The sequence below is a fragment of the Leptopilina boulardi genome, unplaced genomic scaffold (genome assembly GCF_019393585.1).
Source record: "Leptopilina boulardi isolate dan_hultmark-lab unplaced genomic scaffold, ZJU_Lbou_2.1 LbouV2_80, whole genome shotgun sequence".
In the NCBI taxonomy this organism is placed as follows: Eukaryota; Metazoa; Arthropoda; class Insecta; order Hymenoptera; family Figitidae; genus Leptopilina; species Leptopilina boulardi.
In genome coordinates, this window is record NW_026138028.1 from 54,657 (window position 1) to 77,952 (window position 23,296).

The following is a 23,296-nucleotide window of genomic DNA, read 5'->3' on the forward strand; positions in this document are numbered from 1 at the left end:
TTGTTTAAAAATGTTTTTAATTAAAAATTTACAATCCAAATATGAATCAACCAATAAACAATTTATTAATTTTTAATTAATTAAAAATATCTTTACTATTCATTGAGAAATTAATTTTTTTTCCTATTTAATTAATTTATTTGTAAATTTTTGAATTTTTCTTTTGAAACATTTAATTGACATTAAATATTGTTTATTTGTTTTTCAAAAATCGACAAAATAATTATATACATTATTTTTATGTTCATTTTAATTCAATATTTTTCTTTATAATTTTAGGTACAATTACTGATTAAAAATTTATTGATAGATTTTTTGTCAAAACTGTGAATGAGGGTTTAAAAGTTTTAGTTTAATGTTTCAAAGTTCGCAAGTGTGAAAATATAAAAAAAAAATTCGACTGCGAGAAAATGATACCAACAATTGCAATGGACAGAAGCAATTTTCTCTGATGCCAACGCCCGATGTAAATTAGAATCACTTGCTCAATATAAAATTAGAACATTTAAATTAAGATCCTAAAGTGGAGAGAAGAACCTTTCGAAGCCTGTCTCGCTATTCTTGATTCAGCTAATTACACTAATGAGGACATTTTCTACGTCAACTTCTTGGTCCTGGAAACCTGTTATTATTTTTAATGGTCTTTTCTGAAAACGAGTTTTTCATTTACCACATAAAGAATTTTATTGTCTTATTCTTTAGTAAATTTTCTTCCTATTTCTTTAATTTTCACTTTTTTATTTTTTCTCTATTACATACTTTTCTATTTTCTAAAATATTTTCCCTTGTTTATTAATAATTTTCAATTTCTTAAATTAAAAGTTATTAATAAATATGCTGTAATATAAAAAACTGCCACTTTTAGAATGAAATTAATGGAAAAATGTATTTAAAAAATTCATAAAGTTAAAAAAAAGAATGAGACGATTGCTTGTATGATAATTTCTAGGTCGGGCACTGACAACTCAGTCCCAATGGGTTAATTAAATTAAATGAAATTATTCTCGGGTTCTTTGTGTGGTTTATGAAATAATTTCGTTGGCACTATGGGTCGGTGCTTTAATTGACACGACTTTTCAGTGTCATTGTGAAATGAAGATGTGTTTCTGTTTAGAATTTTTGTTTTATTTATTTTTTTTTATTAATGAGACATAAGAGAACGATAATTAATAATGAAAGTTCTTGTGGTCTTGAAAACGACGCTTGGTGTTTCCTGACGTCGACGGCCGTTTTTCTAGTCGATCGCGCGACGTTCAGATAGCCACGTCTTGTTTTCTTAACCAGTTCGTATCAATCTCCAAAGAAATCAAGTTGCCATTTTCAAAATAGAAATCTTCTCTTTTTCAAGTTTCACAATTGCTCTCTCAAGTCAAACGTCTCGAGACGTCATTTTCAAGAGATATATAATTCTTTTTCATATAATTCCTTGTTTATATATTTTAATTCTGTTAATATTTTGAAAAAAATTAATTTTTAAACAAATTTTTTATTTAGAAAATTGTATCATTTTTAATTCTTTTCTTTCTGTTCTTTAGTTTTTTTTTTTTTTTTTAAGTTGAAAGTGTGAATTGAAAGCAATTTGTAAAAAATTGAAGAAGATGTACCCTATACCGATCTGACGACGTTGATAAAAACGATCGACATAAGTGATGGCTAAATATAAAATCACGGAGAATAGAAACGTACGCTGAGTCTCTGTGGAGTATTTTTGGACTATTTTCTATGAAGAAATTCACGCCAGAGTGAGTGTTTACTTCCCTACCTGCTAATTTTAATTTGACAAGAAATTATTTCGCGCTAGACGAAAATAATTCTTTTAATCAAAATTTATTTGCAAAATTTATTTTTTTTAAATTTTATTTGATTTTGATGTTATATCAATTTAAATTTTTTTTAAAACAAATTTTAATTAAAAATTAATTTTTATTTGTTTCATGTCTTCTTTTTCAATTTCTCTGATAAAAAGATAATTTCAGTTGATTAAATTAATTGCATGCTAATTTTTTTTGTAAAATTTATTTTATAAAACAGTTTACAATAATAGATCGCCTATTGATTAGGAATCATGCTGTTACGATCTTCCAAGATTTATTTTTAGATATTTCTTCATCAACTTTGCAAATTATTTTCAAGCAATTGCCAAAAATTATTTATAAAAATTTACATTTTTTAATTAAATTTTTTGTTTGGTAATTATGTTAATGTTAATAATAACATTTTAATTGACAGGTTTTAGGAAAAAATTTGTTATTGTCCATGACTTTGAAATTTGAATCCCGTAGCCGAGAAGTTATTAGAATAGACTTTTCCATTCACTGATTTCTCAAGTTGACTAAATAATTTTCCAACTGTCTTCACCCAATTTTATAGAGCTTTAATTATTTCAGAAAACTTTCAAACTTTTAACTCTGATGTTTTATCGATAACGTCGAAAGTTTACAATCCTCTCATATATTTTAGAAATGTGTAAAATAAACGACGTATGTATTTTACACCTGAAACAACACATTTTAAGACGTAACTAATTTTTTTTTCTTGCTAAAAATATTTGGTCGAGAAACAAACAAAGGATTTAAAAAAAGAAGATATTTGTCGTTTTTAAATAACTTGAAGTCTTTGCGGGATGCAGAGTAGTCTATAAGCAGAAAAATAATTAGTCATCGAGAATTTTTTAGAAATTTTTTCAAGAACAATTTTATCAATTGATATTTTGCATATAATATAATAGCTTCGGTATAATGATGTAAAATAACTAAACTGAAAGGATTATTAAATTATACGAGTAAAAGGCAATTTAATTCCATGTAAAAGCTATTTTAATTATCCTATAGGCTAAAGGATAATTTAATTGAAACGAATAATTAATTTCATATAGAGAATATTTGACGATTTCTATTTGAATACAATTTAAATTTTTAAAAAATAGAAAATGAATTTTATATTAAATTTGTTTATTCTAAAACAGTGGTTCACCATAATTATTTTTGTCCACCTTGAGATTAAAAAATGAAATGCTTTTATGTCAAAATAAATTAATTACATTTCTCTCTAAAAATTAATGTTCTTTTTCTGCTTCAAATAATTAGGAAAAGTGCGACTATAAACTCTTGATTCTTTTGGTTGATCCTTAATTATAAAAGTATCGATAATTTTCTGTACAAAGAGAAAAAGAAATTATTTATTTATTTTTTATTATCGGCAACTGACACCTGGACAAGTTTCGCGCCTGCGTTTCTTCTATATAAGTATTAGGAGTAACCCTCGTGGATTTTAGCTGACGGGGGGTGCAATTTAAACTTTAGCCCAGTAGACAATCAACCCCTTCGCGAACAATTTCTTCTCCTTGAAATTTCACACTCTATAAAACGATCATTAAATTCAACCACGTGGATAGAAAAACTTATCTGGCCCTCATTCAACACGTGTATTAACATGATCTTCACCTTTCTTCAAAACTGATCATTTTTTACTTATAGAAACTTATTTCACTTTCTCAAGAACAAGTAAATTATTTCATTATAATGATAGGCATAGAATTTTTTAAAAACTAGTCTATTAGATAAATTAAATTATTTTGTTACTGCTGTTCTTATAAAAAAAAATTAATTTTAAATTTATCAATTCTGAATTCCTTAAAAAACACATTATTACGCATTTCATTCTATAGTAATATGCAAGCATCTAATTATATAACTCTGATTCAGGATTTCATTCACGTAACGAAAATTTATCTTTTTGACCGAGTTTTATTGTATATTTTTCTAAGAATGAAATTCGCCAACTACATTATACTTGATTTGTTTTCAAATTCTCGAATGGAATTTCCATTAAAAGTTTCAACTGTCCAAAAAGAAAAATTTCAAATCTAAAATGTTTTACATTTCATTAATTAATTAATTAAGCTCGTCTAGCGCTAATGGATTAATTTAATCAATTCATTAATTAATTTTGTCTAGATTATTTTAGGATCATTTTTATTCTCAATTCCTTTATTTTTTATTTTTTTAAAAATAGTTTATTAAAAGATAATTATTTTTAAAATAAATATAATTGGATTTCTTAGAGAAAAGAAAAGTGAACATGAAATAACTGAAAAAGTTGAACATTTCTTCGCGTCGGAATAATTGATTCTTTTTGATTGATGAATTGATTGAAAAAGGCTTCCGGAAACTTAATAAAATTGAAGTCAAAAATTATTTGGCACGTTTTCCGTTTAAGAAACCGTGATCTAGACCGTGACCCTGTAAAATGCAACCAACAGAATTTAGTTGAGCATGGTGAAACTTTTATTAGAAGCTTCACTCAATTTTATGCCCTCTTCACACGAACGGATTACATTTTTATCTCTTTTTTTCATTACGAATTGATCAAATTATACAATACCTTCAATTTTTCTAATTTACTTTTTATTTCTCATTTCATGTATATATTGCGCATCTATTACAAAAAATAAAAAATTATCAAATTTTATTCTTCCATAAAATAAAAAAAAATTTTGTATCTAAAAATATTTAGCACGAAATAATTATTTATTCTAATTTTTTAATTAATTTATATAAGTCAATTATTTAATTTTATATAAATTTGAAAATTTAATTGTTCCAGTGGCTCTTGAAGGGGAACTTTCTGAAATATGGTTCTGATAGGAACTGCCATTGATTTCCATCTATCATCAGCGTCATTCAAGATCAAGATAAAACAAGTGAGTTTTATGTTTTAATTATTATGCACATTTTTTTTCACAAAATGAAAATTGATTTTCAATGTTACAAATTTTATATTAAAATTAGCAATGACTTGTTATTTTTTATTTTGAAAATTAAGACATTGTTAAAAATTGGTTTATTAACCGTGAAAAGTATTATTAATGATTGAAGCTTTCGTGCTTGAAAGCTGATATGAATTTTAATGGGTTTTGTCCAGTGTTGAGGTCTTCATGTATTTTTGATTTATCACTAACAATTTGTAAAACAAATTTTTTATAACGGTTTAAATATTTTTAAGTTTTATTTACTTTGATTTCGAATTTCATTATTTATTAGTTTTTTTAAATTTTAATTCTTAATTTTTAATTTAATATTTATTAATCACTGATTAATATTTAAGGTAGCTATTTATGGAGAATTATTGGTTGAATAATTAGTAATGAAAATTTATTATTTATCGACATAGGGATACTATAGGATTTTTCTTAGAATAAGAAACAAAGACATTACTAAAATTGCTACCTTTGTTGTATCGGTAACAGCTAATTAGGAAGTTTTATGAAAATTGTGTCGAAACTTTTGTTGTTTTTTCAAATAACTACTCACATTTCAAAAAATACGTTTTTTTGGAGTAAATTTTACATTGAAAAATTTTGCTTAATTTTTTCTAAACTTTTATGACTTTTATTTTTTTGAATTATGGAAATTTTTTTAATTTTCAGAATTGTTTCGAGTCTTTTTTAATATATACATATAATATTCATTGTTGTACATTGTTCGGGAGAGAAAAAAAAAAAAAGAAGTGATCTCTACGAGAGGATGTCGACCTTGGCACAGAAGGTGCTTCTCACCCTCGACTTTTGCATGTCAGAGTATACCTTATGTCACCTTTATCAACTCTTTTATCGGCCTCTTATCGTATAGCACTTCTAGCAGCCTCTGCTAAATTCAATTTTTGTTCTTTGTGAACGTCACTTCCAAAATTAATTTATTCAACGGCCAAAAAGCTTGAAAGTATGTCAAAAATTTCATTTTCATGGTATTCTGTATTTTACAATACATTATATTATTGAAAGTACATACGGGATAAAAATTGATGATAAAAAAAATATTTTTTATGAGAAAATTTTTTTTTTTTTTCAACAAAATATACCATTTAAAAGAAATGTTAATGTTTAAAAAATATATTGAAATGAGAAAAACATAATTTCTTAATAATGAGTTTTCTCATTTTAACTCGCGGCCTCCAGTCAGTGTCAAAAAACACGCACACGTGATGGTTAATCAACAAAGATCAAGTTTCCGAGTGGAGTTACTTCAAAGTCATCAACTGCAATCGAATTACATTCGAATTACAAGCTTTAAATGACTTTCTCTTTGCAAAATCTAATGAGCCTAAGATCGATTCTCACGTCTAGAAACTAAACTACTTTCATGTTTCCTGAATATCTCTGACTCATCTCTCTTTCTCTCTCTCCCTTTGATTTCACGCCACATAACTTTAATGTCTATCGATTAACAAATTTTTATAAAAGAACAAACAATTATTTCCATCTCTCAATTATATAGATAGGATTTTCAAAAGTTTCGACATTTTCTCATGAAAAATGACTAAAAGCTGAACTTCTGAAATGTATGGATTTTCTTGTCATTATATCGTTCAAAATCAAAAAAAGAAAACCTCATTTTCATTTTTTAGTTTTTTTTTTATTTTCCAAAGAGTTTATTATGTTTTTAACATGACTAGTTTTTTCCATACATTCGGTTAAGCTGGGAATTTTTCTCTTTTTTATTGTTTTCATTTTTTTCCCCATTTATTTTTGGGGCTTTCTCTTTTTTAGTTTGCAACTCGTCTTTCGAGTTGGATTTTCCGAAATGATAAATTTTCAACTTATACTGGTAATTTGCCAAGCATTTAGTTGACAATTTTTTTTTCTTATCTTTTTTCTCACTTAGTTTGGCAAAACAAAAATAGCGTCACGTTTACAGAAATACGAATAAATCGCAAAATACGAGATTTATTTTTGGAATTTTTTTTTATACAAACTGTTAATATAAAATTTTTCTAAATTAAAATTAAACATAAAATTGAATTGTCAGGGAAAAAAATTAACATTTTTTTATTTCTGTTATCTTGAAATAATAATAAAAAAAAAAAAGTTGAATAAGATTTCAAGTCGCAAATATTGAAAAAAAATTTACGAGAAGAAAATGGTTATGGAAGGTGAAAATTTATGTTAATGTGGTAACAAATAAATTGTTGGGAATTATCAGTGGGGGAATAAAATGGTATATAAAAAAAAATCTCAATAACACACTAGAGACAAAGTGCAATAATTCTCAATTATTTCTCTCTCTTTTTATTTTCACAGCCTCTCATGGATCCTGGTCCAGGATTAGTACCAATGTCTGGAAGTCGTAAGGTAAAACTTTCTGGTCCCAGTGGAATTAACATTTCGAGTTCTACAAACCAAAGTGGTGCCAGTGGTGGCTCTTTTATTCCTTCTGACTTGAATTCTGGATTTGTTACTGTTCATCCAACTTCTTATCAAGTAAGTTTGTCTCTCGATAATTTCCAAACTTTTACACTAATTTTTTTTCTGTTCATTCGAATCTTCTTCTCCCCTTTTTGATACCATTTATTTAAAAAATTTAATTCGACAACAAAATTTATGAAATGAAAAATTTTTTTATTTTAATTAATAATATAATAAAATAAATAATAAATTTATACTAATGGATTTTATTATTTTGAAAAATAATCGAGGTCAATTTTCAAAAAGGTTTTTATAAAATTTGAAATAATGGAAAATAATAAATATAAGAATATAAAGTTGAAGACTTTGTAAAAGAAAAGAGGATGGATGTCATATTGAATTCTATAGGTGATTGTAACATAAATTCTAATGTAAACTTAATAATATATTTAAAGTGATGAGTTATAGCCGACATATAAATAGCGTCTTTAACGAGAACTATGAGAAGGAAAATTAGTTTAGACTCTGGACCGGGAAGAAAGCGTTACACTATATGGTTGACCACTTCTGGTTCATCATATATACAAGACTTGTTATTCAAAATTCTTTCCTGTGAATTACTTTTCTTTTGTTAGTATATATTTTTTTATTAATAATTCGAATTTAATTTATAATGAATTTATTAATAATATAATAATAAATAAAAATTAAATTATTAATTAAATTAGTAATTATAATTGAGTTATTTAATTTTATAACAAATTGGGATAACACATTGAAGGAGTGAAAATATTTCGCAAGCTGATGGAGAAATGTTTATTCAGTAATATGTGCTCCGCACGCGATAATAATATTAACAGACAACAATGAAAGTAGCACTCGGAAATAGCTAGAAAATATGAAACCATTCTCGAGGATTATCCAGACAATTTTCCCATTTGGAGATAAATTTAAAATACATACATCATTCTCAAATAGTATAATAGAAAAGAAATTGTATTTTTTTCCCCGTTAAAAATGTTATTCACGCTGGAAATTTATTTTTAAAAAAATGTTATTTGAATTTTTTCTATATTGTCATAAACTTGGAAATATTGGCAATATTTTTTTCACAAAAAAATCAATATTTTAATATTAATTATAACTGTTGATTATTATTATACGGGACATTAAGAATGACAATTTGATTATTTCAGAAGATCCGAAGGAATCAAGACGAACAGCAATCAAAATGGCTGGAACGTAGTCAGAAGCCTCTTAAAATTCCCTCTGGACATTCAATTATTGTGAATAACTATAGCATAGTTGCATCCCGTGGCGAATTAGCGCGGAATAATAATTTCGACGAACTCAGAAATAAAAGAAAAAGTCTTCAGTTGAACGGCAAATTTCCTATTGAAGAAACTAGTAGACGAAAATCACCAATTCAAAATTATCGTGGAAACCGAGAAACGGAAAAGAACGTCATCATCAGGACGAAAAATTCCCGAAATAAACAAACGCCAATTAAAAAGTCTTCATCTGTGCCTGCGAATCTCAAAGGTGAGAATTTTAATTATTATCTTTCAAATAAATTAAAAAATATTAATTAATTCTCCGTTTATGAGTTTATTGCTTAATTTTTCGATTTTAATTTATTTGTTTATTTATTTGTTGTTTCGTTGATAAAATCAGACAGAAAAATTTGCCGAGCTTTTTTGCGATATAAAATTTTCCATTTATTGAAAGTTAATTTGCATTTATTGAATCCAATAATATAGAGGATAAATTTGCATTTATTGAATGTATAAATGAAAAATCTGCATTTCGCGAATCCATAAATAATTAAATTTTGCACTTTTTATTTTTTAATATTAGAGGAATAATATATATGAAATTGATAAACATTTGTTTTTTTAAATTAAAATAATATATATTTTGGCTTTTATTATGAATTTTCTTCTTTGGGGAATTAAAAAGAGAAAATCCAGTCAAATGGAATTTTAATAAAAAAAAAGAGGGAAAAATTTATTATTGTTTTGAATATATTTTATAATGTACATCAGGCATAATATATATGAAAGTAAGGAGATATTATTTAGAGTGCATAACCCTACCCTAGTGGCGTTTATATTTATAGGTTCGCAACCTAGAGAGTATATAGAGTTGGTCTGGGAATTAAATCTAATATTCTCGGATTCTCTTCTCCGCGTCATGTGTCTCCTTCGCATTCTGTTACAGACCTCACGAGACGAGAGAAGCATTCGATCCGTGTTCCCGAGGAGGAGAAGGAGGTGGAGGAAGAGGGGATCCTCAAAAGGTCCTCATCATTTTTGGCTGGTCTCACTACTTCCGGTAAACAGACGCCGACGTCGCTTGACCGGAAATACGGCCCTGAACTGCAGTGTGGCGCGACTCCGCGACCCGCGAAAGCTCAGAACACAAGTGGCATTCGCGATGATGAGAATCGTCTCTCGTCGGCCCTAAAACGTTATTCATTATCACTTGGTGTTTGTAAAACAAAAACTTCCGGCAATCGTGGTTTCAAGGATTGGAGCAGTAAGGTTTCCGGTGTTGCGAAAAAAACTGTGTCCTTTAGTGCTGATACCAGTTTTCAGGACAAGAAAAACAATTTTCAAAGAACGGCAATTCACGAGGCGAAAGTTTATAAAAAAGGGGTTCTACAGGGTGAGTAGACAGTATTTCTTTAATTTTTTTTTCATTCTGGGGAAATTTTCCTCATTTAAATTCTTTTAAATTATGAAAAAGGCGTTTCTGATTTTTTTTCGTTTCATTTGAAATTATATATTTTTTTTACTATTTTCATTTGAATTAGAATATTGAAATACTAATTTAATAGGAAAGAAATGAATTATTAGTTATTTTTAAATAATTCAATTTTTTTGTTTTAAGAATAAGAATGTTGTAGGTGAGGAAGCACGTGTACTAATCCAAACGATTTTTAATTTGCGTAAAACTTTTTTCTAATCAAAAAATATATATCATTTTACTCACGTTCTTATTGTTCATATTCATATTGTTATCAAAGGATATAAGAATGTCGGCTTCGTACAGTCAAGATAAAAAATTAGTTTTCAATTAATTAATTTATGAAATTTCATAGTCATTTTAAATATATTTTTTTAATAACTCATCAATTTTAAAAATATAATTTTCCATTCGTGAATAAAAATTAATAGACCATTAAAGAAAATTAATTTTTTAAATTATCTAATTTTTATTTAGAATCGTCTAATTAGCTTAATTGAAAGGTCTTTTTTTGTGTTTACCAAAAGTCTGTTTCTTTTTTATTTACTCATTTTGAATCAAAATTATTCATGACTCATGAATGACGTTTAATTACTTTCTACTATTCTGTAAATTATTTCTATAATTCTTAGAATGAACAATAATTCAAAAAACGATTTTTAATTCTTTTTATTTTCTTAAAACTATTATAATTCAATTTTAAAAATAATATTCCAAACTGAAGAATTATATATAGAAACGATTTTGGATCAAAAATACAATAAGATACAAACATTACATTGCAAGTGTCTCTCAAATATATGTCCGTATGAAACTATTCCGTTTGCGATAAATTTGCTATTTTACGAGTAAACATGAAATGCCCCAACAAATGGGTTCATCTGTATTTTCGGAATAAACGTGAATTTAAATTAAGGTCCCGAACTCCCTATTCGAATGTATTTCAAAACATTATATTACATTTGAAATTTTTAAATGTATGATTTGTTGACCCATTGGAAGCAAGTTTAATTATTATCCTTTGACACTTATCACATATAATTTACTCTCTATTTTAATATAAATACAAAAGTGCATTAAAAAAAGAAATAAAAATAATTTCAATATTATAATTCAATAATATAATATTTAATATATAGCTATTAAATTAAATATTCTTATACAATAGAATCATTTCAAATGAAAGTCAAAGTAAATAAAACATTTTATTTATATATAAAAAAAGAGGAAAAAAAGAGACCAAGATATGAACGCCATTCCTATATGGAATATCTGTAATCCTGTTTACACTATATACGGATGATATATCCTTGGATGTTATAAATGTTACGTATTGTTTAACTTTACTATAGAATAAGAGAGTGTAATTGTATATAAAAGCTCTTTCCCTTTGAAAAGCCGTTGTATCGATGAACCAGTTTATGAGTTTGATATATTCATTTTTGATTTTTATATTCGAATAAAATATATCATATTTATATATATTTAAAGAGTAGATAATAATGGAAAATATGTTTTTTTATATTGATGAAAAAAAATTAAAATTCTTTCGAAAACAAAATCAATGTATCCGCATTTATTTTTATTTCACATCTAGTAATTATGCCACGTTTTTAATTCATATATTGGCCCTTTTATTATAGATACACAGAAGAAATTTTAATTATAGGTTTTTATTTAATGTGAAAAAGAAACTTGTGATTATTGCCCAGAGTGTTGAAAATTACTGACGCCATTGTAAATATAATTTAATAGTTTTTAGTTTAAATAATAATTTTTATTTACTATTATTATTTATTCTCTCACTTATTTAGTAATTTTTTTTATTTATTTAAATAAATAATTTTCATTGTGAAGAAAAAAATAACAATTTTTGGAAATTTTTTTAGATCGGGGTGAGGAAGGTGCGAGAACAGTGTCACCATTGTGGGAGACGACTCCCGGGGCTCTGCTCAGGGCGGCCCGGGAGGCCGACGATGAAGCCCTTAAAAAAATCGTCACGCGAGCCGAAAAGTTTGGATTGGGTGACATGGATGTTAATTTCACCGACAGCAGCGGAAGAGTGAGTGATTGCGATTTTATAATACCAATTTGACACCTTAAATTGCCCCTTTAAATATCACCCTCTTCCCCCATTTAAATAGGTAAGGGTGCATTATAAATGCAAATCATATTTATATATTATGAAAATATACTCTTAAAAAAATGTCTAAACCAGAAAAATGAAAAAAAGGGGAAAGAAAGAAATTGTAATAAAGGGGAGCGATAATATACAACCCATTATAATATAATTTATTATTTATAATATTTTGGAGCGAATTAAAAGGTATACATAAATTGCTAATAAATATAGAATGCGATCATAATAATAGGAATTAAATTAGTTTTTCAATTTTCTCATTTTGTGACTAAAATGTTGCACTCTATATCAACTCAGTGAGCACAAGCTATATAAATCGGCTTTTACAACGTAACGTGATAAAATTTTTATATTAAACTTTTCTCTGACGAGTATATTCCCTCAACATTTTACGATGTCCATTTGCCACTGGCGAGCTAAAATGATGTTAAACTCAGTCGACCTATACTCTCCTGCCCTTCTTCCTTTTCTTCTTCTTCATTTAACAAAAAAGGACATTTTTTCTCAGATTAAAAATTGGTTTATTTAAAATTAATAAACGTTTGGATTCATTTCATTTTATAAAATTAAAGTACCTATATTAATTGTGACATATATTTGGATATTTTTATTTATAACGTAGTTTGTGAAATTTCCTACGAGACTCGAAATTATAAATTGTATATAGTATAACATAATTAAATGGCTTATAGTTACACAGCCTCGTTCCCAGTTATTTAGTCTCTTATGAATAAAAGGCCTCGAGGGATTCATAGTGATCGACGTTAAGTAAAACGAAAGTTAATTCGATGAGGTGTTCCTCTTTTACTAGTTTATAAAGTAAATGAAAAGAAAAACGAAACAAATATAAATTTACTTATTCTTTAAAAAATGAAAGAGAAAAATTAATTTTTACTTTCTAAGCATTTTATGACTGACTTGATTTTTAATATTTTATTTTGAATTATGAAATAGAAATCAAAGTATATTAAATTCTGATAAAATGGAATTACTTGAAAATAAAATCTGCTATCATTTCATTTATAAATTTTTACATTGTTTTTAATGTTTTTTTGTTTTTGTTTTTGTTTTTGAATGCATCGGGAATGAAGTTACAGTATCTATGAAATGAAGAATAATGCAGGAAATAAATTATTGTTAAAGAGAAACACTTAATATTCTGCACGAGGCAAAATCGTATGCCAGTAGCTTCACAATAATTGGCACAATCCTACTAAACAGTCATTAGCAGTCATTATCCAAAGACCAAAGGAAGTTTTCGAAAAGAATATTAATAACAAAATAGAGTTCAATGACCAATTTCGACAGATTCAATTATGTATCAACAATGTAAACATAAAAACTATTTTTTATTTTATTTCACAAAGATTTTCATTTTTTTATAATAATTTATTTTTTAATTTTTTTTACTTATTTCTCTTTAAACGAATACATAAAAAAAAAACTTGAAAATATTCGTGATTCGTAGCAGTACAATTGTAGAAAAATAAAACAATAGGGGGGAAAAAATTGTAAAACATTTTCGTATGTTATTATATTCCTGAGAGTTTTGGAAAATTTTTTTTTAAATAAGCTCCGACTCTTGAGAAAATCAATGGTAGTGTAAACACTGTATTTAAGCTTCCATTGATTTCTTTATGAAGTTTAAAAGCGTGAATTTTCATGCAAACACGAAATTAGAGTATGCATGTTCATTTTTCAAGCAGTCGAAATATTGCGAACTGTGCTCTTGTTTTAAATTCGTGTATTTCAAAATATTTAGGATACTTGTTTCGAGAGACTATTTTCAAACTTACATACTTGTTTCTTGATAATATTTAAAATAGATTTTATACTAGATATTAAAATTAATGTCCTGTATAAATTCTGGCCGCCTTGTCCCTACGCAATGCATTAAAGTTTCTCTTTTAACTATATGACTAAATTTTTCCTGATTTAAAATTCAATGTATATTGATTAAAGAATTATTTTTAATTATTAATTTAATTTTTTTTTTATATTAATAATTATTTACATTTCTTGTTAATTAATAATTATTATTATTCCAAAGGAATATTTCGAAAACGAATTTTCCAGAGATAAATTTTTTATGCGCAAGGTTCTGATTTTAATGATGTGTATAATTTTGCATAAGCATTCAATTATTTATCTTGAAACGATAATTTATCGTAAAACCAAATGGAATTACCGTGTGTCTCTTGGTCAATTGAAAAAAAAAACGTGAATGATGTAGAAACACAATTGGATGACAGGGTTGTGTTACAGATGTGAATTCAAGGTTCCTTATTTCCTATATACGTATAACAATAATAATGCCATTCTCTAGGTAAAGAATAAATCAAAGGTTTCGTGAATAAAATTCCTCTTTTGTATAAGACATTTATATTTATTGTATCGAAACTAATCAATAAATTTTGGATTACAAATCTTGTCAGTATTGACATTTTTTTTTTTTTTTTTTTTTTTCAATAAAATGCAATGTTGTTCCCATATCCGATTGAAAAAGAGGGCTTCAGAAGCCACTTAGGGAATCCTGACTAGACATAGGAGCTGATATACTTTATATATAAAACCACTTAAGATTAGTGGCCTATTTCTTTAACAAAAAATTGCTTTGTCTTTTTTAATTGGCATCTTTTTTTGTATGCAAATTATCGATTTTATTGAGTTTACTACGAAAATTGTTTTTTAATTTTTTTAACTTAAGTATCTATTTTTTAGAAAGGTATATTTCAGAAGTAGGAAGTAATTAAAAGTTGATTATATTAGTTCATATTTTTATTGAAGAATAATTATGAATAATTATTATTAATAATCTATGATAATGATATATTAAAAGCAAAGATCGATATGGAAAATTTTAATCTAGACTAAAAACCATAACCAGAGAAACATTTCTCCTATAATATATATCTCGCCACATCTATCAGAACTTAATTTATTAAGTGGGCAGTTTACTTGTGTTGTCATGATCACATAAACTTTATTGTTATTTTACATATATGTATGTGCGTCATGCATTAACTTAACCGATCAAAGAACTCTTCTTGTATACATATAACTCTTTGTAAAATAATGTTTTTTACTCTTCCATTGAACTAAAACAGTTTTCTATTTTCTATTAACAAATAATAGAAAAATAAAAATTTTTTTTGTTAATTTTTTTAAAATTTTAGTTATAAAATTTAAAATTTCTAAACTCGTAATAATTCTTTAGTATTCTAAATAAAAAAAAGTATATTAATCGCACATATCTACATTTTCGGCATACATAAACTTTCGAAAGGATGCTGAACTTGAGTTAAAAATCAATTTCCTTTATCATGTATCGAGGTCATCTTTCAACTATAATTAAATAGTCAGAGATTTAAAAAAAACCCGAAAAAAATAACAAAGGCGAATAAATAGACTCACAGGCAGTTTAAATAATATAATAATAACTACTATAATTAGTACAGTATTTTTATTTTTTCAAGAGTAAATTTAGAATACTTCTTTTTATAAAATTAAAAAAGTTTAATATAATAAAAAATACCATTTGAAAATAAACTAATAAATATCTGTTCTTTTTAATAGACGGCGATAAGTTACATGGCTGGAAATGGTGCTTCTACATTTTTGGAAGCAACGTTATCTTTTTCTGGCATTAATCCTAATGTACCAGACAATGAGGGCAACACTCCCCTGCATTTTGCAGCACAAGCTGGTAATTACGTTTATTATATTATATACAGTACAATAACCTAATATTTTATATATATTTATTTACATATCCAATATTAAATTTTTTTTATTAAAAAAATAGATATAAATATTTTAAAAAAGTTTTTAATTTACCTTTTATCTAATAAGTCGTTTCTAATAAATAATCTAGGAAGTATAAAAGAATTTGCAAGTAGTCTGACATAAAATTTGTTTCTATAACAAAGTTTTATAAACATCGCAGACTGCCCGTGGAAATATATTATGTATATAACGTCGGGACTTTTTGGCATTTGTTAATGATTTTTGAGCCAGAAAGAGGATATTGATGCAATAAATTCAAAAGACTCATTTATCAAAGAAAAAATTTTTTTTGTTATAATTATTATAATAAATAAAAGTATTTTATTTTCAGGACAAATAGATAGTTTAAATATCCTCTTGCAGAGGTGTCCCGGAATTGAAGTCGATAACCGAAATAATCTCGGTTTTACTCCTTTAATGAAGGCTGCTCTACAGGGACGCACAAAATGCGCTAAAATTTTATTATTTGCTGGTACGTCGAATTTTTATTTATTTAAAATTTACATAATTTAAATTTAAATTAACTTGTGGTCTGTCAGGTGAAATTTATTAATGTCGATAAAAATGTAATAAAATTACATAATTACGTTTTTCTGTCGTTATTTTTCAATGGATAGGGCAGAAACCGCAGAATTCATTTATTTATTTTTAACCAGCATTGTCGTTCAAATACTGACAATTCGTTATCTAATAACCAACAATTTATCTTTAAAATTACAATTTAAATTATTTGATTTTTATTAGTCAAAAGAAAAAATACAAATATTAAAATAATTTTTTTATTGGAAGGTTTTTCTTTGTTATAGTTAATTTTTTTTTGTAGGTGCAAATCCAACACTTAGAGATCATGGAAGAGGTCTCAGGGCAGAGCAATGGGCAAGGTTTTGTGGACGATACGTTTGCGCGGAAGTAATCGAAAGATTTTCGAGGCATCGTTTGTTGGAAAAAACAACGTCTTGTCGATGGGGAAGTGAACCGGAATTGGCTGCCAAAATTCTCCAAGGAAAAGTAATTCTCCCTCCGACGATATTTTTTTAATTCTCCTGAGAAAAAAAAATTGTTTTCGTCTTCGTAATATTGGAATATTTATTATAATTGAATTTTTAAATTAATTATACAGTTTAATGTTAATTAGGATTTTTTTATAATTAGAATTTAAAAAATTAACAGATCGCACCAATTCCAACGAATCCAATTCCACCGCCATCAACAGGTCTTCGTTCGAGAATAAGACGAGTATTTCGCACCACTTCCGGACCAGATCGCAATTTTTCATTAGTTTCACAATTAACGAGTGCCGCACTTTGTGCGAGTAGTCCAGCTTTACCAAAACCGGGCGAAGTACCTTCTGCCGTTAAGAGTCTCCTTCGTCCTCTCAGTGTGCCACAATTGAGGTAAATTTATCAATAAAAAACATTTTAATCGTTGGTTCTCTAATTTTTGTAATTAAAATTTTTAGGATAACGTTGGTCGCGCCTCCTGAGGTACTCGACAAGACAACGGACAAGTGCTTGACGAATTTTTCCGAGAAGATAGAAAGTACCATAGTGAAACCTCCAAGAGCTAAGAAAAAAAGTAAATAGTGCCGTTCACTAAGACTTTTTCTTATCAAAAATCAAAAGACATTTTATTCCGTGATTCGTGGCGTTCACTTTGTAACGGCGACGAATTTTCAAGAGTCCAAGACTTCTTTTTATTTATTACGAATCTCTTGGTTCTTATTTAGGTAAGTTTAAAATTAATATTGATAGAAACAATTTTTTAAAAATCAATTTGTTACCATTTTTTTTCTTTTTGTTGCGTTTTTTTTCTTTTGAAAAGAAATCTTTATAAAAGAAAAGAAACTTGTGATTGTGATGCCAAGGCTGCTGCATTTCAGATTTTTCGAAAAAAAAGTAATTAAATTTAAACCTCGTTGTCCTCTTTAGAAAAATAAACCGCATCATATACACAGCTTTAAAATTATTATTATTAATGATTTGCGGTCAATGAATTATAATTCGATTGAAATCAGCCTTTAAGAAACAAAAACATTCAAAAAAGCACAGATCTCATTAGATTTTGTCAAATCAATATTAGTCTTTAATAATCTTTGAAATATTACACAACTTTTTATCCATTTTGCCCAAATCTTTAAAAAGCCTTGAATTTCCCACTAAAAAAAAGAAACGTGTCGCTATAAAATTATTGTCACATTTTATACATATCTATTTTTATTTCTTAAGACTTTGCGCAAATATTTTGTAATTTTTCTATCCACTCAGATGTTCACTCATATAGACCTCAATAATTGTAAAATTTTTTAATTTAATTTATTACAATTAATTTTTCCAATTTCATTCTTTTTTATATTATAGAAAAATAATTATCGTCAATTTTTGGCTTTGCAAAAATCCTCAAGGGCTTGTGATATATTGTGATGTAAACGATAAAAAAAGAAGGAATTAAAAATTTTCATTGAGGTCATAATGTGTCGTGAACATTTAATTAATAGTTCAACAACCAAAAAGGTTAAGAATAATAATAATAATAATTCTATCAGTAGCATTTTTGTATATTATATATAATATTATCGAAAAATATTAATTAAATATACATTCGTTGTTAATAAAATGGACGGTTTTGGTCGATGCGACCTATTTTTTTAGTCTTATTTTTCAATTCAATGGACTCGGCACAATCTAAAAATAATTATCGAATGCCATATACAAAATAACGCAAAAAATTAATGTCCATTCATTTAGTGGATTTTTTAATTTCAATTCTATTAATTAAATATCATACATATATTATATTTCATTTAATATCTAGAATATAACTTTTGATATAAATAAATTAATTTTTGGATATTGAGTAATTAATCATTAATTAATATATATATATTTTTTTTATTTATTTAACACAGTAACGGGTTTCTGTATTAAATAAATAAATAATATGAATATAATAATAATTAATGAATATTAATTTCTATTTTTATTGGCGGCCTATATTTTTTAATGTGGACATTAATTTCCATTTTCACCAATATAATACGATCCTGAGTGATCTTAATATTTTCTTCTTAACAATAATAAAAAAATTGACTTTTTCGCACTTTAACTTCGGCAAAATAACGTTCGTGAGAGAAAGTGAAAAATGCTAATGAGACACTTAACAGCTAGTTTCACAGGTAACAAGATGATTGAAATCGATGAGGAACCGAGAATGAGTACTACTTTTCGGATTTTCGATTTCGTCGTTGTCTGCGATTTTTCGCGCTCGATAAAATTTCATAAGCTTGCTGAATTTCCATAAATTTCTCTTGAGCAATGCGTCGTTCCTCGTCACTTCCTTTGATTTTATCAGGATGATTCTCTCGCGAGAGAGCTCTCCATCTGGAAGTCACTTCACTTTGCGAGGCAGTCTGAGATAATCCGAGAATCTAAAATAATTAATTCCCCAATTAGTTAAAATACGAAAATATACAAAAACAAAAAGAAAAAATACAAAAATAATAATTCGTAAAATGAATAAATATATAAAAAAAATTTGATTAATTTAATAGTGAATTTTATAACATGAGCAGTAATTTAAAAAAAAAGATGATAAAACTCAAAAGAACTTTCATAAAATAGCAAAGTTTATATTTTATAAAAGTATCAAAGATAAAAAGGTAAAATTGTGCTTTATAAAAGTTTCAACGATAAAATATCAAAATTGTTTTATAAAAGTATCAGAGATAAAATACTAAAAGTTTGTTTGAAAAAAGTATCAGTGATAAAATATCAAATAGACTTTTGAAAGCCATATATAAGATATTTAATAATATTCAATCAAAAATCTTACTTTATAGGCGTTTATTTCGCCTCTAGGATCCGATAATTCAATTATTTGCCTCCAAGTCGCCCAGAATCCTTGATTCTTTGCCTCTTGCCAAGTTGCCTCTAAACTCGCCTGAAAATTAAATTAAAATTTTTTTAAAAAAAAAGTAATTTTTTTGGCCCTTTTTTCTCATTTTTGAAAAAAACAAACCTTAAGATCCATCCAAATTGGAGAAGTGAGAAAATGTTTAACTGCATCGGATAATTTTATTTCCTCGCCATCATTGTCAACGATTGTGGCATTAAAATAAAAGTAACTTGCCCATAGCGATGAATAAATAAGAATTGCGGCTGTTAAAATTGCAATTCGAACACGTAGTGATCTTTTTTTCTTTGGCCTTAAACGCCATTCCTTGGCAAAAGAATCAAAACTTAAAAAGGATGCTAAAATCATTAAACCCATCCATGTGCTTTCATCTCCAATATAGTAGAGAGTTGGATAGCAAATGTAAGATGCCACCAAAGGAATCCACAATGAGCCTTTTTCTTTTCCAACATTTCCCACAAACCATGTGCCTGTCAATTTAATAAATTGAAAAATGTTTAAATGTATTCATTTATTTATAGACTGATAAATAAGGACAACAATTATAAACTTGAATCAACATGGTTAGGAAATAAAAAATTTTATCCAATTAAAAAAATTAATTTCTTTAATTATTTTAATTTTTTGCAAATTAATTATATTTTACTAAATAATTCTTGAAAAAAATTATCTTTTTTATATGAGATTTTTAAAAATAAAAAAGTTGAAAAATACTCGATCTTAAGTGAAATGAGTCTTGCTATTTAATACTTGTTCGCTATCGTAATGTGACCTCTTATACGCGTTATCTCCAAATGTAACATATGGTTTTTTTCTGTTTCTAATACAAATATTACTTACGTTTATAATTTCAAAAACGTTTAAAAAAAGTTTTTTTAAATTTTAATTAATTAAATATAATTGTTTTTTCAAATTAGATTGAATTTCTTATTTTCTATCGCTTCTTGTTCAATTTTATTGTGTACCTTAAAATTAATGAATTGGAAAATTCGCATTTTTACCTAAAGCAATTGCTCCTGGTACAAGAATAATAAGATGTCGAAAATTAATTCCATTAAATTCTTCCTCGGGAATTGATGAATAGAGCAATTGACCAAATAAATATGAAACGCAACTAGATCCTAAAAAGCGTACAGTTGAAAATGGAGGCTGAAAATAGGGCAAAAAATTTATTACAGAAAATGTAGTGTTTAAATAAAATAAAATTCTACATAAATTTAAGTAAAAAAAAATTTGTTATCAGTTTTAAAATTAACAATTCTAATGAATATTTCATATTATGTTATCATAAAAATTTACATGAATTCTATGAAAGAATATAGGAAAGAAAATTGTAAATGTTTAATCAGCTGCACGTAAAAATATACGTATTCATTAGAACTTTGAACAAAAAAACCTGTTTTTTTAAAATAAAATACAAATATATTTTTATTCTAAAAATTTAATTTACTAGATTTTTTTAGATGTATGTAGATTTTAATTTAATTTATTATTTATTATATTAAAATGTCATTATTTTTCCTTTTCTTTTCAGGTATTTCCAAAAATTTTTTAAATTTATGAAATTAATTTAAAAAAAAAATTAAAATAACAAAATAAATTTACCCTTTTATTTGTTCTAACTTGAAAAGTGAACCAATCGAGATAGGTGCGATCATTGTTGGCGCAAGCCACGTATGTTGGTATTTTAAATAAATCTCTCAGCCATCCAGCTCCAAAATATCCACCCAAGGTAAATAAATATATAAGGGCATGATCATCCCTATCTAAATATAAATGATGTGCTCCAAAAACTCCTCCAAATAACCACCAAAAATATGCCCAAAATTTTGATTTTCGATTTGGTAGAATTTTCGATTTATTAGCATTTTCACTTGCTTCAACCATTTTTTTCTCACTATTTCCGTTTTGCATTTTCTTTTTCTTCCAACATAAAATTTATTGAGAATACAACATAAAAATACCACTCATAAAACACTAAAAACTGGTTCTCATTTCTAACACAAATGTGTTCTCTTTAAATAAATAAAAATTTCTCAATTTAACATTGAATATTAAAAACCGATCTGTTTAAACAATTTATTTATCAAATTTAATTATTCGTTCCACTCAATAATATCACGAATATTTTAAATTCAAAATAAATGAAAAAAAAATTGAATTTGCTGTCACAATATTTTTCCCGCGCACATGAATCTTGGAATTTCAAAAAAAAAAAAACAAAATAAATTAGAAAAAAAATAAATTAATTTGATTTAATTACTTTTAAATAATTACACACTTTTTATTTAAATGGGGAAAATTGTAAAATAAATGTAATAACGTTTGAGGAAAACATTTTTTAGTGGAAAAATGTATCGTGTTCCTCTCGTATAGGTCGACTGGTTCAATGCTCGGGCTCGATAACGGTACCTAACAAGACTTTTAGAGGGGGAATCGAGAAAAAGGGACAGAGAAGAATTGAAAGACAAAAATATTGGGACCGACGACGAAAAAATAAATTTGATTTTTTTGCAGCTATTTCTATGTAAGTAATAATAAAAATATTAATAATATAATATTAATTATTATTATTAATATTATAATTTTTTTATTTTGAAAAAATTACATAAATACTGACTTTATATTTTAGAAGAAAATTATAACTTTAGTGTAATTTTTGTATTGTTCAAAAGAACTTTTGAAAAATTATACAGATATTATATATTTTTTTTCAAATAAGTTAAATTGTTTTTTATATTTTTTTGCAAAAGTATCTTTTCTCTATATGTATGTGTAAAACTGGTTACATACCTTCAGGATCCTCTTGCTAAAGAATTCTTCATTATCTTCCTAATATCTTTTTCTTTTTTCTTTCTTCATTTATTATTTTCTCAAAAATTATTTTTTGCTTTAACAAAAAATCAATGAAATTAAAAGAAAGTAAAATTTAAACGTAACTCATTTGAATATTATTACCCGCTTTAATTCAAAAGTTGAATGGCGGGAAAATGAGAGATTTAAATATTTAAACTTAAACGAATTATTTAATAAATTTTAAATTTTAATTTAACAAATTAATATTTTTCAAATTTTTATGTATAATTCATTTACCAATAGTACTTAATCATTAAATTAAAAAAATAATAAATTGTTCAAATAAATCTATAGAAACTAGAAAATATTTTTTCAATTAATTTATTAATTAAAAAAAAGAATTGAAAAAAACTAAATTTTTGAAAAATAAAACTTTGAACAAAATAAATACCTCGTTAACTATGGTGGAAACAGAAGATGAGAGTGAAATCATTGGTCCATTTCAAAGGGATTATGTAAAGTATTTTGTATCAGTGTGCAACTTTTTTTTCTAAGGATAAAAAAAACACTCACACACATACAGAAAAGAATAAATATGTATATTTTTCGCCAATGAAGACTATCCTTCCAAAAGAAGTATCCTATTAGATTGAGTTGCGACGTAGAAAAAAGTCCCCTTTCTCACATACACAAAGAAATTCGTTTCAAGAGGAGGCATAGCTTGGGGGATTCGA

At 26.1% G+C, this 23,296-nt stretch overlaps 2 protein-coding genes across 4 annotated transcripts; one reads left to right on the top strand and one right to left on the bottom strand.

Annotated features, from left to right (window-relative positions):
- The first annotated feature begins 1,266 nt into the window (after positions 1-1,266).
- LOC127290728 (uncharacterized) lies at positions 1,267-17,583 on the top strand. Of its 2 annotated transcripts, none has more exons than XM_051319497.1 (11): positions 1,267-1,742; positions 4,606-4,702; positions 7,079-7,258; positions 8,380-8,725; positions 9,404-9,850; positions 11,821-11,993; positions 15,648-15,777; positions 16,189-16,329; positions 16,681-16,865; positions 17,028-17,251; positions 17,317-17,583. In XM_051319497.1, the coding sequence occupies exons 2-11, from the start codon at positions 4,634-4,636 to the stop codon at positions 17,438-17,440; spliced, it is 2,019 nt and encodes a 672-aa protein (XP_051175454.1). In that variant the 5' UTR covers positions 1,267-1,742; positions 4,606-4,633; the 3' UTR covers positions 17,441-17,583. The 2 variants fall into 2 exon arrangements, with proteins under 2 accessions (XP_051175454.1, XP_051175455.1); XM_051319498.1 differs by lacking the exon at positions 1,267-1,742 and adding an exon at positions 3,315-3,503.
- Positions 17,584-18,390: 807 nt separating this feature from the next.
- On the bottom strand, positions 18,391-23,161 carry LOC127290732 (dnaJ homolog subfamily C member 22). 2 transcript variants are annotated; one of them, XM_051319503.1, is made up of 7 exons: positions 23,014-23,161; positions 22,560-22,656; positions 21,372-21,689; positions 20,768-20,915; positions 19,872-20,236; positions 19,686-19,793; positions 18,391-19,281 (listed from the first exon to the last, which is right to left on the bottom strand). In XM_051319503.1, the coding sequence occupies exons 3-7, from the start codon at positions 21,678-21,680 to the stop codon at positions 19,072-19,074; spliced, it is 1,140 nt and encodes a 379-aa protein (XP_051175460.1). In that variant the 5' UTR covers positions 21,681-21,689; positions 22,560-22,656; positions 23,014-23,161; the 3' UTR covers positions 18,391-19,071. The 2 variants fall into 2 exon arrangements, with proteins under 2 accessions (XP_051175460.1, XP_051175461.1); XM_051319504.1 differs by lacking the exons at positions 22,560-22,656; positions 23,014-23,161 and having other exon boundaries at positions 21,372-22,136.
- Between the last annotated feature and the right edge of the window lie 135 nt (positions 23,162-23,296).